At 37.2% G+C, this 16,852-nt stretch overlaps 1 protein-coding gene across 4 annotated transcripts in view; it reads left to right on the top strand.

Moving 5' to 3' along the window:
- oxr1a (oxidation resistance 1a) overlaps positions 1-16,852 on the top strand; it is a 186,567-nt gene that overhangs the window by 123,083 nt on the left and 46,632 nt on the right. For all 4 annotated transcript variants that reach the window (XM_016281951.1, XM_016281953.1, XM_016281950.1 and 1 more), the window contains 3 exons: positions 2,183-2,265; positions 11,761-11,868; positions 14,681-14,797. In XM_016281951.1, the coding sequence (XP_016137437.1) occupies positions 2,183-2,265; positions 11,761-11,868; positions 14,681-14,797 (308 nt within the window). The remainder of the gene's footprint in view (positions 1-2,182; positions 2,266-11,760; positions 11,869-14,680; positions 14,798-16,852) is intronic.

The following is a 16,852-nucleotide window of genomic DNA, read 5'->3' as shown; positions in this document are numbered from 1 at the left end:
TTTTGTTTGATGATTGCAAACTGCATTTGAATGATCTGATATTTATCTTTTAGTTTTAATCTATGCCTTTTCAAATTTTCGTCTACCTAAACATTTTTTGTAGCACACCTCCTGTTCTGTAGTTGTTGCTGATGTCTAAGCTCTCTAGTTTATACCAAGAATGAGTAGTTTGATGTATGCAATCAACTGCTATTTGTAAATGCTGTGTGATTATTTGTTTGTATTACATCATAACACATTTTTGAAATTTTGAAATGTAAATTTTTTGTTATGGAGGAAAATCACACCATAGCATGGTCACAAAAAAGTGTGGGGGACAATTGTTGTATATGTTTTGGTTCAGTATAATCTAATTAAATATAATCAATTTTATAATTAATAATAGATTTTTACTATAATAAATGATCAATTTCAGATAAATAAATAACTGAATATAATAAGTTAGAAATAAATTTTAAATTCAGTTAATTATGACAGTATTGTATAATTTTAATTGTTACTGTTGGGGTTAGTAATATTTGTACATGTATTTCCACATTAAGCAACATTTCCACTGTTTTCAACATTGATAATAATAAGAAATGTTTCTTGAGCACCAAATCATCATATTAGAATGATTTCAAGGATCATGTAACGCTGAATACTGGAGTAATGGTGCTGAAAATTCAGCTTTGCATCACGTGAATAAATGACATTTTAAAATTTATTAATTTTTCACTGATCAAATAAATGCAACCTTGGTGAGCAGAGAGAGTTCTTTCTAATACATAAAAAATGTAGAAACCCCAAACTTTTGAACAGCAGTAATCCTCCATGTCCTGGAGATTCTTCAGTTTTCCAGCATCTTTTGCATATTTGAACCCTTTCCAGCAGTGACTGTATGATTTTGAGATCCATCTTTTCACACCGAGGACAATTGAGGGACTCAAACACAACTATTAAAAAAAGGTTCAAACATTCACTGATGCTCCAGAAGGAAACACGATACATTAAGAGCCGAAAACTTATGAACAGGATGAAGATGTCCCAATTTTTCTTATTTTGCTGAAATATAATTTTTTTCCCATTTAGTACTGCCCTTCAGAAGCAACAGAAGATACTTGCATTGAATTTACCGGAAGACAAATTAAGTACAATTTACCTTGATCTTCAAATTCAAAAAGCTGTTTTTAGTGTATTCACTTAAGGCTCTTAATGTATTGTGTTTCCTTCTGGAGCATCAGTGAATGTTTGAACCTTTTTTTAATAGTTGTGTTTGAGTCCCTCAATTGTCCTCAGTGTGAAAAGATGGATCTAAAAATCATATAGTCACTGCTGGAAAGGGTTCAAATATGCAAAAGTGAAGAAAACTGAAGAATCTGCAAGACATGGAGTATTTTTCTGAGGAACAGTGCTCAAGTTATTTTTATAATTTCAGCAGTTTTTTTGTCTTGTGGACTATATGAAAACATCTTTTATGTAAAATATCTTACACAGGACAGTAATAATTAAAAAATAACATGCATTTTGTATGATCTCTCTTATTTTGTTAAAATTATGCACATTTTCACAGATTCTGCAAGGGGTTCCCAAACATTTGCATGTCACTGTATGTAATATAGAAGTAATTTCCTGAACATATCTAATAGTTCTCGCAACAATTTTATTCCTCTAATAGTTATGGGCATCAAAATGCACCATATTCCCAGATTAACTGATGTCAATAATACTGAATTGGAAAATTGGTGCCAATACGTAACACAGCCCTTTTAGCTTTACATAAGCCAGGCATTGAAATCGGTTTCAAAGACACACAGAATCACAGCACAACACAAATGTGATACTGTCAGGTGGCAGCACTACGTCTCTTTCTGTCTCTCTCTCTCTCTCAGAGGTCAGGGCGGTCTCTGTCTGTTACAGCGTTTGCAGCAGCAGGAGGCATTGCAAGGTGAAGACACATCGGCTGTCATTGTGCTGAGCGGGAGAGAAAGAGAGGGAGACAGTGGGGAAAGGAGGGAGGTAGACAGGGAGAGTGAGAGAGAGAGAGAGAGAAGCTGCGTTCTCTGGCTCACCAGAATCGCTCGTTCACACTTGCTGTTGACGGATGAGCCGTCGGTCGAGGCTGAGAGCTCGGCAGCTTGTGTCAAGCTGAGGGGAGAGCGGAACATGAACATAATGAGAACCTTCCCTCGCTTGCTTTCAGATACCGGCCAGAAGAAGACGCCGGAGAAGAAGGATGGAAGGCGAATGTCGTTCCAGAGACCGAAGGGCACCATCGAGTATTCCGTAAGTGGGAACATCAACCCCTTTGCTTGTTATTTCTGTGCATGTGCTGTGCGTTGTAGACTTGTGTCTTGCAGATCTCATCCCGGCGCTGTTTACTCTGAGGATTTTTCCACATGTACCTGTGAGATTTCTGTGAGAGTTTGCACGAGGACTCTGTGTGTGTGTGTGTGTGTGTGTGTGTGTGTGTGTATCCACAGGGATGAATTGAGAGCAAGTGTGTTTCCATCAGCGTTTAGGATGGTCGCAGGTCTGCGTGCGAATGTTCTTATCAACATGCATTCCAGCAGAGTATTGCTGAATGACCTTCCTTTCTGCGTTTGCATTTCTATTGATTTGGCGAGCGCGTGTGCCGAGCGAGAGAGAGAGAGACCGTGTGAGCTTCGATTGTCTGTCTTAACAGCTTGTTGTGTTCTTGAAATGACCCTCAAATTCCAGCTGCGGGCAGAACGCTTCTCGTCTCTCTCCCTAGTAACAGAGGAGCGTGTGGGTTGAGACGAGGTCTGGAGTTCTGCCTGGAAGTGGAAAGAGACAGAGGAGAGGAAACTGCTGGCGGCTAGAGCTGTCATTTAGCCAGAAGATTGGAATCATACCGCTTTTCCACCAAAAACGGTGCCGGTGCTGATGCCGGAGCCGGCGCTCAGTCAGGGAATCTGGTGAAGTCAATCAGAAACGGCCCATGTTTAAACTGACTAGGTCACTGTGTTTGTTTACAAATCTTACAGGTTTTGTTAACGTTAAAAGTAGAGATGTGCAATGTCCACTAATCAGGGCTATCTGAATGAATACTCGATTTGACTAATCGATGAATTGAAATAAACTAAATTTAAAGTACTGCATGTTGTCAGCATGCTATTGAAATCACTGTAGCTAAAAATATTAAAACTAGATATGTTTATAAGAATAACGCTAAGTTAATCAACCTTCATATTCGATTAGTTGGTATTTAGATGCGCGGTTGACTAGTCAAGCATGGTGACGCATCCCTAATCCAAAGTCATTTAATTAAGCATCTTTTTTGATATCACAGGTTTCTTTTGTATGTATAGTTTGATTAAAAATATCAATATTGTCTAATGTTATTAATATGTATTTTAATGTATTTTTAAATGTAGTTTATTCCTGTGATGGCAAAGCTATATTTTCAGCATCATTACTCTAGTCTTCAGTGTCACATGATCCTTCAACATTTCATTATACACTATTATGAAAACAGTTGTGCTGTTTAATATTTTTGTGGAAACCACATTTTGTCAGGATTCTTTGCATGAATGAAATGTTCAAAATAATTTTATAATTTATTTGAAATACAAATCTATTTTAAATGTCTTTAATGTCTTTTGTTCAGTTTAATGCATTCTTGCTGAATAAAAGTACTAATTTCTTTTAAAAATAAATCTTACTGACCTTAAATGTTGAACGTTGGTATATACAGTGGTGTGAAAAAGTGTTGTGATAAACCACAGTTTTAACAGGGGGGCAAACACTTCTTCACACAGGGCCATGTAGTTTTGGATTTTGTTTTCCCTTAATAATAAAAACCTTCATTTAAAAACTGCATGTTGTGTTTACTTGTGTTATCTTTGACTAATATTTAAATTTGGTTGATGATCTGAAACATTAAAGTGTGACAAACATGCAAAAAAATAAGAAATCAGGAAGGGGGCCAACACTTTTTCACACCACTGTATATATAAATTTAATTCACCACTTTTCTGAGAAATTAAATTCTAAAGCGCTGCATAGTGTCAGTTTGCTAATGAACGCATTGCTGCTATAAAAAAATATGTATAATAAATAAAATAATATAAATGTATCTTAAGAAAAATATGAACTATTCAGTTGTTAGACTTCTAGTAGACTAATCAGCTATTGTGACCAATTATAATTGTGTCATTGTGACTTAATCATTCAATTCCGCATCATTTTGATATCATGAGTTACTCTTTTCATTGTTTACATTTATAACAAATAAAAATTCAGAGCAGTTCATACAGTTTGAGACTAACTGGTCTGATACCAGCACACTATCAGTGGAAAAGGGGCATCAGATTTGGTTCAAAACCGGCATCAGGTAGCTGTGGGATTGGATGCTGGTGTAGTTGATGTGCTCTGTTCATCAGAGTCAGTGTTACTGCTGCTGCTGCTGTCACAGTTCTGTTTCCAGACACTTCTGCTCTCCCCTCGGATCTGAGCAGGTGTCTGACACCCGTCTCTCCAAACACACGCTGAAGATCAGTCTCTGTTGGCCGAAAGTGATTGACAGGGCCTTTGTTTTCCTCCGCAGAGCGTGAAAAGTGCAAGGCGACAGCGGGGCATTTGTCACAGGGCATAAACAGCGTGTCATGAGGTTGTTTGTGGCAGTTGTTGGTGAGGGGTGTGTGGGGGTTAACATGAGAGAGATGGCAGATATGGCACTCATATCTCAGTCTTCCAGCTTGCCTTGCAGTCTTCCACTCCAAACCACACCACACCGCTGCAAAGATGGAATGATGGATGTGATATTGAGAAGATGTTTGGATAATTATTGGACATGATGCGTAACCCTGAACAGACAAATCGTCTTTAAATGGATAGCCCAGCCAATAGTCTATATATGAATATTCTGTCATCATTTACTCACCCTCATGTCGTTCTAAACATGTATGACTATCTTTTTTCTGTGGCTTCATTGTTTTTCTCTGTACATTGAAAGTCAGTGGGGTCTAGTGTTGATTTGGATCCCATTGACTTTCATTGTATGTGCAAAAGCAGTTCAAAAATTCTTTGTAAACGATGACTGTTTTCATTTTGGGACACTTTCAGAGAAACTGCCTCCATAATTGTGAAAGCTTTGCCTCCTGCCACAGCTGATAGTCTTCATTGCTCTTTTCTCAAGAAGCAGTCTCGACCTCAAGAGGGGTTGAAGGAGAGCTAAACTATTGTAGCCCATCTGTTCAGTCACTAATAACGCTCCACAGGTCAGCGGGTTCTTACCATTGGCTGGTCTGTGGCCAATTAAAGTGGTTGGACTCCAGGAAAGAGTGAGAGAGATTGAGATCTCATCGGAGAGAAACAGTGAGCATCTGCTTTAATGCTTCCTGAGTCTGTTGATTCCTGTAACAGTCTAGAGTCATTGTAACAGCACTGAAGTCATGTAGTTAGTGATTAAAGCTTATAGTCTCATTATGCATGATGCATACTGTGCACAAAATCAATAGACTTTCTGTGCATATTTATAATTGCATCGATTTGTATTCAGCATCAGCAAATCATGCAAAAATCACTCCTAAGCTCTTAAAAATACATTTCTGACTGTACATGAAGCTCATATGAGATTTTATCACAGGGCTGAGCTGTTAAATGCATTTAGGGTGAATGTGAAGAGCTTTAGGCAGTAAATGTTTGTGACCAGGCTCACCAGTTGCCCCTTGACCTCCTGCTGACATTTGCCAAAACAGGCTATTGAGACATCAAGCTGGTACACAAGTACTGTGGAGATCCAATGGCTTCAGATAATACTTGGATATTTACCATAGTACAGAATGATTGTCATATTCATGTACCATGGTTTTTCAAAGAATACCATGGTATTACGATGTCCAAAGCACGGTTGATGTGTCTATGGTAAGTGCTGGCTCATCTACGTCCTGCGAAAGCGAGAGCGCCAACATCTTGCCAAGACTGCTGAGCTAAAATTAGTTCTTTAAGTGATCATCGACGCAGTTAGCCAGTGTGTGCCATGAGGGTAGTAATGACAGCGTCACTATGGCAACTCTCATGCCACGGCAGCCGTGATGTCCCACACAGTATGGAGCTCATCTGATTTGACATTCTGCCTGATTGCACCGTTTGCTGGAATGTCATTTCAAGTTTGATGAGCTGTGTGTTCTGTACGAGTGTGAATCTCATGAAACCAAGAACATGCATAGATCATATTTCATTTCAAAAAATTAAAAGAAAGAAATTATGTTTGACATAATGAAAACCAAAGCTTATTATAAGAACAAAGGTTTTTCATTGTAACAGTATTTTTATAACAATTATTATCATTAACGAAGTGCAAAAGAAAACATTACTGTAATGCAAAAGAAGATTGATATGTAATTTAAAAAATAGTATAGAATATTGTCATAATAAGATTAATCGATTAAAAGAGAAATAGCATCCAAAATAAAATATATTTACATAATATACAGTATGTGTATGGAAGAATATTCAGGACTTTTTTCAAAAGCAATTGCAAATTGTATTTTCAATTGCGTTTTCCACATGTGGGCGCATAAATTGTGACATAATGCAAATGCAATTGCAAATCTTGCATTACCGTTTGCATTTTCGCTTTCGCGAATGCACAGTGACTGCCACATTTCAAATGAAAAAGCATTTGGGGAAAAAAATGGAAAAAGTCCATTTGCAACTGTATTGAGTTATGAGCCTGTCATATTTAAATAGCAATATTAATTACCACATTTGCTTTTTCACTCTCTCTGCGTCGTGCATGTAACCTGCCAAAACGGAATGGAATTGCAATTCCTTTTGCATTTGAATTTCTGGAAAGCTGTCAATCAATGTGAGGGGGCGGGACTATACTAGGGTGCATGTTTGTATTGGGAGGTGACGTCACTCACAGACGACTGTGCCGAATCTTTGCTCAATGGAGGTAATCGGTAAAGACTCCGGTAAAGGCAGCTGCTAATCAGTTCGTGCCTGTGTCAACGAACAGACAACCTTCTTGGCACAATACATAATTCTGTCTTTTTTACCCCAAATGCAGCGATTATCCCCTGCTAACAGCGGGAGCAACAACGGTACGCACGATTGGTCAATATTCACTATTAACCAAACGCTTCTCAACTGTCTCAACATCTCTCCCGGTTTCTCTCACTCCGATTGATGCACTGTCTCCCTCATCTTCCTCACATCCGATTTAACTCGTCAGCTCATTAATAGAGACTTTAAGACCTGAAGTGGGTCAGAAAAGGTAAAAAGAGTTGAGAGAAATTATGATGCGTGTCAGATCCGCCTCACATTCAGCAGCGGCAGCTCTTAAAGAAATAGCAGCCAAAACAACCTAATAACCAGCTGCTGTGATGTCTGTTAATCAAAGGACAAAGGGAAAAAAAAGGGGGGGAAATAAACTTTTGTAGCTTAGCTTTAAGGATTCATCTATATTTAATTTAGAATTTAGTGTTTGATAACTTTAGTTTCAATTTCTGTGTATTTCTGCTGAAGGGCACAGGTAAATATGACATTTATTATAATGGGTTTATGTGAAGATTGTTTTAAGTTCACTTAAATTAGAAGTTATTTTTTTAAAGTCTAATAAATGTTCAAATTGATAGCTCTCAATTATGCTGTGATGTTCAATGGCTATAGTCAATGGTTAAAAATGGGGGGGGGGCAATTTTATAGAGAAATCAGTATTGGAATCAATGATACTGGCTTTCAGTCATATAAAAAGATGCCATTAAACAAATATAAAAAAATATACTGTCTTTGTTGTTAGTACATTAATTTGAAGATTGAATGTGAAAGTATTGCAATATAAAAGTATATTTAAAAACTTTAATGTTAGGTGGGATTAATTGCGATTAATTTTAGAAAAATGTGCGATTAATTAGTTAATTTTTTTTTTTAATTGATTGACAGCACTAATATATATATATATATATATATACAGTATATGTGTGTGTGTGTGCACTGTATGTGTGTGTATATATTTATATATATATATATATATATATATATAATACCAATTATCGGTGCCGATATTACGCATTTTCATGGTTATCGGTCATTTTCAAAACCGTTTTGCCGATAAAATGATTTAAAAGCATTTAAAGAAAGTTAAATCGGCGTTGGCCTTGAAAAACACATTTGCTGGATCCTTATGGATGCCATATTATAAGATAACAGAATGCATAAATAAATTATGTAAAAAAACACATACACACAAATTTAAAAACAATGAATCGAAAATAAATTTAAAGGGATATAATGCTGTGTAATAAAATGTACAAGTAGAGCACTTTAATAATCAAATTATACATGCAGAAATGCAGAATATGGCTTCTGATGAGACGTGTGAGAACTCGTGGAAGCTGCTCCCAGCTTTAGGGTGGTGTAAGAGCTAAACACTGTCTCATGATGTTTGTAACCAACCCTAGACATAACTAGTCTTGATCCTAATTACCTAAGAGTTTGACGTGTCTAAATTCAGAATGGGTGAGCCGTGTTTGAAGCCGTTGTAAAATGTGCCTCTGCCTGCAGATTCTATTAAAGTGTCAAGTAGCTAAACAGCAGTGTATAGTTATAATAAAGAAGTATACTACTTGCCAGAAGAATTGTTTACGTAGATTATTAACCTTGATACTCATATATGTCAGGAAGCCAGTGTAAGGACTGATGCGCTCTGGTGTTTCTTTACTAGTTGTACATATCTTTGCATTAATTTATAGTTTTATTGTTGATTCTGTTGACATTGACTTGTATGCAGTAGACCAGTGTTTCCCAAACTTTTTTTAGTCGCGGCACCCTTTGGAAATTTTAACAAATTTGTGGCACCCTACAAAATAAATTTTGTCACAATATTTGAATTTCTAACTTCGATATGATAATTTGAAAAGTGTAGATATTCAGTACAACAGGGAAGAACTGCAGAATATAATGTCATACAGATATTTTTAATATTATAAAAAGAAATGTGTCTATCAATGGTGGCAATCAGTAGGCTAATTTCTAATGAAGAGACCAATTTATATGACAGATTTTAATGTAGGCTTTTATTCATATGTAAACATTGTGAGATAGCTAGTTATAATGGTAGTTAAACTAACTTTTGCTCACTCAGTGTGTTTTTGATTTTACAGTGGGGTAATTTACGAGATAGCTTGATTTAAAACTTTGAATTGAATAAAAAAAATGTCAAGGAGGCTATGCAGTTAATAATAAAATAAGAACAAATAAAGAAATTACTAATGATAGCACAAATAAAAAATAACAATAGGCCTACAAATTAAATACATTGCTTTTTAGTTTTGCGGGTAAGTCTAACACACAGTAGGGCTATTAAGAGTTTTTTTTTTTACCAATTATCCAAATAATGTTTAATCCTAGAAAGCTATTATTATCAGAACACGTGAACATAACATAGCAGTTAGCAGATCAATGAATGAGAGGGCAGTGTTACCAGAGTTGCCCGTTTACCACACCTTGTTACAGCACAGTAGGGCTATTGCAAACAGAAACAATACTGTATTACATCGATGTTTCCTGTCAGCTCGATTTTTGAGTGGATTTGCTGTTCCGATGAGCATGAACGGTATATGAATCGAGCACTCACATGGGCCATGAGCGACTGAGTGGAGCGCTCACATAGAGCGGGATAATACGCAGAGCGTCACACCTCGTGAAAGTGAAACCTGAGCTGTGAACTAATTTTCGGCAGCCAAAATTTCAGTGCATCTCTAATTATTGGCAACATCAGAAATGATATTATATAATAGCTGCTTTTTTGAACATTTTAGCAATTTAAAAATATTAAAAAAATATTTTTTACGCGGCACCCCTGCTCTCAACAGGCGGCACCCCGGTTGGGAAACACTGCAGTAGACTACAAACTCAAACAAGAATGCATTTGACTTTCATTTGATCCATACACATTTCCTACTTCTCAGAAGGAACCTTGAGCCACCCATGTCTGGAAAATGTTGAGTTTGTCTAGACTGTTCTGATGACTCTTACTGCTGTGTGTCTTTTTTCCGAGCAGAAGCGACTGGCAACGGCTGACATCTCTACTGGCACCGCTCGTGTTGTATATTGGGTGATATTTTTATCCACGCCTGCCTTTAGAAAGAGGACGACAGACCTCAGCGGGACTTCCTGCTAAAGTCTGAGATTGAATTAGGAGGGAAAAAACACAGGCGAGAAGGATAGGGCACGTCTAGACTGCAGAGAAAATCATAAATTCACCATCTAACAACTACAGGCATTAGTGTCCAGTGAAGGCAGGTTGTGTTTGCTCTGAAATGAAGCGACCAGAAGCTACAAATAAATAGCCCACGGAAGAACCGTTTTCAAATGGCTCTCGCAGGGAATCAATGTTCTGTCAGACAGACGGGATGAAAAGACGCCGCTAGTGTGGGGGCATTGGGAATATTGACTACTGACGTTCCCATCTGGAGACGACCAGAAAACTTCTGTGCAAATTCTGGGGGGGAAGGGGGGTTCTTTCATTTTCTAAGAAAAACAACTCACAGAAGTCTGATTCAGAGTAGGAATGGTATCAGATATGCTGATGCTTTTTACTGGCTGGGAAAACTCTGTGTGCTGACGTAAACCATTTCAGTCATAAAGAACCATGTTTATTTTATATGTTTTCTCTGGATTGTCCTCACACAGGATGCGCGCTCTTGTGTTCAAATCACAAGGATCTTGAGGCATCTTTTTCAGAGTTAAACTTCTTTTAACTTGATGTTGTTTCTCGAAAACACAGTGCTCATGCTGTAAGATGCTGAAAAAAATAGTCACTACATGGTGTCATAAAGAAGAGCTATGTCTTTGTTTAGTGGGAAGTGGTTAAAGGGTTAGTTATCCAAAAAATGATTTTTTTTTTCATAATTTGCTCACCCTCAAGTTGTTCCAAACCTTCTTCTGTGGAACACAAATGTAAATGGTTAGCTTGCATACTTTTCCTTTGTTTGTGTCTCCTTGATCTGTCCATCTCACTGCCCTTCTCACATGAGAGACTCGTGATATAGTAAACAGACAGACTTTGTAGTATGTAGAATCCTTTACATTAAGTCATTATCTACAGTGTAATGGTCATCTGACTGTCCTCAGATGCTTATGTTTAGAGGACTGTAATGTGGTGGTATGAAGAGTATAGGAGGAATTTCGCATGTCAGTGTTTTGTAGAATTGATCTTGCAGCGATAAGTTCCACACAACACGTGCAAAAGGGGAAGAATATGTTCACACCATGCAGCATTTCTCTTGCTGTTAGGTTTTTGTCTTCTCACTTTGTTTGTGTCAAACTCAAATTTTTATTTTCTCAAATTTAAACCAGCTTTTCACCCTCTGGCATATAAATTTTATTTTGCTGGATAGGGGTCTGCTGGCTAAACTGTTTTCAACACTGAAAAAAATTTAAAAAATCTTTCTTTTGCACTAACTCATCATATTAGAATGATTTCTGAGGATCATGTGACTCTAAAGACTGGAGTAGTTATGCTGAAAATTCAGCTTTGCATCACAGGAATAAATTACATTTTGAAATACAATCAAATAGAAATTTTCACAATATTACTGTTTTATTGTATTTTTGATCAAATAAATGCAGCCTTGGTTAGCATAAGAGACTTCTTTAAAAAATATTAAAAAATGTGACTGACCCCAAAGTTTTGAGCGGTAGTGTACAACATCCACCTTATGTACACCAAGAGGAACTTAAAAAAATGTCTTCCTCTTCTCCCTTCTTCTTCTTGTTTTTACATGTTTTTGTGCTTTTGTTGTGCAGGTGGAGTCGCAGGACACTCTGAACAGCATCGCACTGAAGTTTGACACAACTCCCAACGAACTCGTTCAGCTCAACAAACTCTTCTCCAGAAATGTGGTTCCCGGTCAGGTGTGTTTTTTCTCCATTGAATTTCCGGTTTCGTGTTTTTCATTTTAGTTTAGTTCAGTTAAGTTAAAACAAAAAAAAATATTTTACTACTTGAATATCGTGTTTTGCTCTGATTGCTTTACAGAAGTAAAAAGGTTGGTAATGCCATTTCATGTGGCTATGATGTTACAAAAATCACACACTCTAAACTGAATTCATGGCAGGTTTTCTCTGCGGACTTTCATTACAATGCTTCACTCCCTCACCATTAGATCTCTGCCAAGCGTTAGACAAAGAATCAATCTCTCACTGTTTAATATAGTGCAGCAGCATATCAATTATTGGCCAATATGACATTTAACCAGATAATATCTCTCAAAGAGATGGAGTGATTAATGACTTCTCTGTTCCAGTCAGTGCATGAGCAGTTATGAAAGATCTCTTGCTAAACAGCTCCAGTATTGCTTCGTCATCTCCTCACAAATACATGTTAAGCAAAGCTGAAGTCTGGATCGTTGATATTCACGTGGCGGCGAGCGCAGTAATGAGAGGGTAATAGATAGAGTCAGGCGCTGGAGATGGTCGACCGCCGCCTGACACAGTACAGCTGGAGGGCTCTCAGCACAGATCACGTGACCAAACTCTGCAGCTCCTTCCATTAGCGTAATCCTCCCCAGCGCTTCGGCCCGCTGAACAGCTCCTCAACACTGACTCCACTGCCCTGCAAACTAACACGAGTGGAGCCTGTTCTGTGTTCAGAGATCTGAGGAGCACCGGGAGAGATCATGTTTGATGCAGTGAACTTTCAGACGTTTGATTACTGATTTATTCTCTGTACTTTAACAGTTTGGCATGAGAGAAAACATTTCAACAAAAATGTGTGTATGTGAGTGTTTTTGTGTTCAGGAGAGTTTGACAAAATTACCATGAGAAGTTGGTGACCATGATTTTACCTATATACTGTATATATATATATATGTGTGTGTGTGTGTGTGTGTGTGTGTGTGTGTGTGTATTTATGAGCAGTATCACACAATTAGCCATGCAGTATGGCTGTATATTGGCACGGCTGTGATTTAGCCTTAGGCACAAGGCCACAGGCTGCTGACACCCTGGAGCTAACATGTCCGAAAACATCGAAGCAGATTTTTCAAATAGACGTTATCTTTATTAACAAACCACACATTTGAAATCTAAACAAGTACATTCTCGCCTAAAAACTCTTAAAACTACATTCCGTAACACAAAACCAGTATTATTTGAGTTCATACAATTACAGTATTGTTTGAGTTCGAGTTTGAGTTGATATCAAATCCACTATTAATACATACAATTAAAGTGGATTTGATATATCTGTGTGTGACCCGTGCTGGCAAAATGAGTAGTAATGCTCATGAGGTCATTTTGAGCTACGAGCGGAAAAAGTGCAAAATGTCAATTTTGACAAAATTAGTTCATTAAGCTCTCATCTAGTGATCCCAGTGCTCCAAATAGTAATTAAACATCTAAAAGTATCTTTATTTGTACGTTTTCTGAGAGGAGTCCGAAGCACACGCATAAAGACGGCAGACAACGACGGCGCTCTATCCCGATACACATATACACAGATTTACAGCAGGCTAAATATATTTAACTATTCACACAAACATAATCTTAAGTGAAAGTTTGGGGAACTTTTGGGGAAAAATATTGAATGTGTAACATTTAAATTAGATCTGTGCAAAATATATTTAATATATAAAATATTTCTGAAAATTACTATTTTATTAAGTTATTTTACTAAGTTTGAATTAAATATATTTAAAAATTACATATTTTGAAAAAAGAATTTGGAAAGTTTTAATTTATTTTTTTTAAATATGCTATTAATTATCCATTACTGTATGACAGATTCAGAACAGATCTTTTTCTACTTCAATTCTAAAAAAAATATTTTGAACTCAATGGAACATTTTTACAGATTGTTTATTTATTTAAAATGATGAGTTAATTATCGTTTGTGTTAATTGATATTATGACTATATTGTTTTATTTATCAATCATCAATTGACAGCCCAAACAAAAAAATAATAGAAGTCTTGGGTAAATACCAGTACACCTTAAAGGGTTAGTTCACCCAAAAATAAAAATTAGGCTGCGTTTTACTCACCCACGATGCATCCTAGGTGTATATGACTTTCTTCTTTCAGACGAATCCAGTCGGAGTTTGATCTTTCAAGCTCTATCGTTGTACTCAACGGGTGTTGCATTACCCCCCAGAGCCGTGTGAGACACTTTATTTAATGGAAAGGTGCTTTTTATTTCACGTCTTTTGGACAGAAGCAGTGCAACACCCGCTGAGTGCAACGATAGAGCTTGAAAGATCAAAGACAATTTTTAATATAACTCCGACTGGATTCGTCTGAAAGAAGAAAGTCATATACACCTAGGATGCATCGGGGGTGAGTAAAACACAGGCTAATTTTTATTTTTGGGTGAACTAACCCTTTAACATGTACAATGGATAATAATTTTCCCTCTCTCTCCCTTTACTGTTTTTCCTTTAAGCCACAATTTTCATACAATTACTACAACTAACCCTGACCTGCTTAAATGAATCTGTTTGCATAAAGGTATTAAAATGCAAACAGATTAATTTAAGCAGGTCAGGGTTAGTTGTAGTAATTGTATGAAAATTGTGGCTTTATGTAAAAACAGTAAAGGTCTGTGGTACAGTAGGTTCTCATTTACATAGCTAGCTCAGTGTGTGTGTGTGTGTGTGGTGATCGTTCCGTTCATGCCTGCAGTATCTGGCTGGTGTTTGTGAATCGTTACGCTGCGGTTGTGTTTGCAGGTTCTGTATGTTCCCGATCCGGAGTACGTGTCCAGTGCAGGCAGCTCTCCCTCCTTCAGTCCCAGCAGCCCTCTCTCTCCCACCTCGTCAGAAGCTGACCTGGAGAAAGTGACCACGGTATGTGACATTTCCCTCTTCGTACCACACAGCCTCATCATTTAACCTGTGCTCTTGAGGGACTCTCACACAATCACACACGCCCCGGGCGTGCCATGAGTTCACACTGAAGGATCTCTGGCTGTTTTCCAGAAGCTTATGTATTTTATGCTTTCTGGCTTACAGGATTCATGTGAAAGAAACTTAATGGAACAGTGAAATCATGAGCTGACAGCATTAGATGCTGCTGTTCATTGTTAGTCAGGAAACATTGTGCTTTGTTTTCCATCAGCTGATAGGAAGAATGCTGGTCTTGCAGAAAAACTCTCCATTATGTTGTCAAGATATCCATGTCTGTCAGACGAATAGGAGCTGTAGTTGTTTAATAAATTAACTTAAGGTCAACAAGTTCATCTTTAAAGCGCAAGTGTGTAATTTTTTGGTAAAATACCCATAAGTATCCCAGTTAGTCTGCAGAGACAACTAGAAGTAAGTGTTCAGGAAAACTGTTTGAGAACTTGGTAAATGCATGGCAAATTACACACTTCACTTTAAATACGGCAATTATATCACTGTTGATCTAATAGTTACCAAAGAAGGACAAGTGGATACATAAAATATTTATACGACACAAATAGATGTACTTATGTAAATTTGCTTTTGAGCGGGCTTTGAGATCACCTGGCTCAAGGCTGTGGTTTTTCACTGTCAAACATTATATTTACTAGGCGAGCAGTGCAGCACGACAAAATACTATATTTTATATACTATATATACTGATCTATAATAGAGATTTATTATATATAGATCAGTCTATAGAACTCATTATAATCAGTGATGCTGTCTACACTGGATGCGGCGCGGCGCGACACGACAAATCCCCGACAGTAAACTGCTGCCGCGTTCTATTTATGACGTGCCGACACAAATTTCAAATGATTTTCAGCGGTCGCTTTGTCACGTCCAGTGTAAACAGACTTTAGCTGATGTGGCGCAACTCGATAACTGTCGCGTCCACTGTTGACACGGTGTAACGGTTGCCTGTTACATTACAGTACATAAAATGTAACTTACCACATAAACAGAGTAAGGAGAGGTGACTGTGGACGATGGCGAATGATTTGCTGATCCTCAGTACCACTGACAAACATATAATCTTGTAAAATGTGTGGCAAGTACTGCCGCTCCATAGCATAAACAGAGTATGTGTGATCGCGAATCTCGAAAGTGAAAGTGAAACTAAAAGCGATCATGCATTCAAAAGCACGATGCCAGTTTCAATGCCAGGTATAATAGTGGCTCCCTGATGCCGAAATATATATGTAGTATAATTACGCAATTATATAACTACGAGGAAAAATATAGAAATATATATTTTCCTCCCATCTCGTATTTATTCCCTTTAGGGGTTCCGCCTATACGTCATTTTCTTTCAGAATACGGTATTGGGATGCGGGGGGAATGGGGGGGGGGGGATCACAATGCCGGCTCAACATCGTGATGTCTATCAGCCATCGGCGATGGACGATGGTATCGTCTATCGGCCCAACCCTAATATTTACACACCCTCTGTAATCAAATACCTGCCATGAGCTGTGTTGACTTGCCCTCATTCTTATGCACTTCATCTAAATCCCTAAGAAATGAGACAATGCTGGTGTGTTGAATAGGACTGGGCCATAGAGATTTGCTCTAAAATGTCTTGATGGGTATTTTCCCCCTCCAGTCAAATCAACCACTGATTAAATTAAAATATTGTTGTTGCTAAAAAAAAATGTTTAATGCAAGATAGCTAAAATACAATAAAGATCTGGTAACAAAACAAAATGTTAATTAACAGAGATATATACATATTTACAATTATTTGATTATAATGTAAAAATTTTATTATTATATACTGTATATGCATATGTTTTATATATATATATATATATATATAAAAAGGTTTTTTCCCCCTTCCGTTTTTTTTTTTTTACATATTTGTCACTTAAAAGATTCAGATCATCAAATACATTTTAATATTACACAAAGATAATGCAAGTAAACACAAAATGCAGTTTTTAAATGATGATTTAA

The sequence above is a fragment of the Sinocyclocheilus grahami genome, unplaced genomic scaffold, assembly GCF_001515645.1.
Source record: "Sinocyclocheilus grahami isolate Dianchi unplaced genomic scaffold, SAMN03320097.WGS_v1.1 scaffold153.1, whole genome shotgun sequence".
Taxonomy (NCBI): Eukaryota; Metazoa; Chordata; class Actinopteri; order Cypriniformes; family Cyprinidae; genus Sinocyclocheilus; species Sinocyclocheilus grahami.
This window is presented reverse-complemented; position numbering and strand designations above follow the sequence as displayed.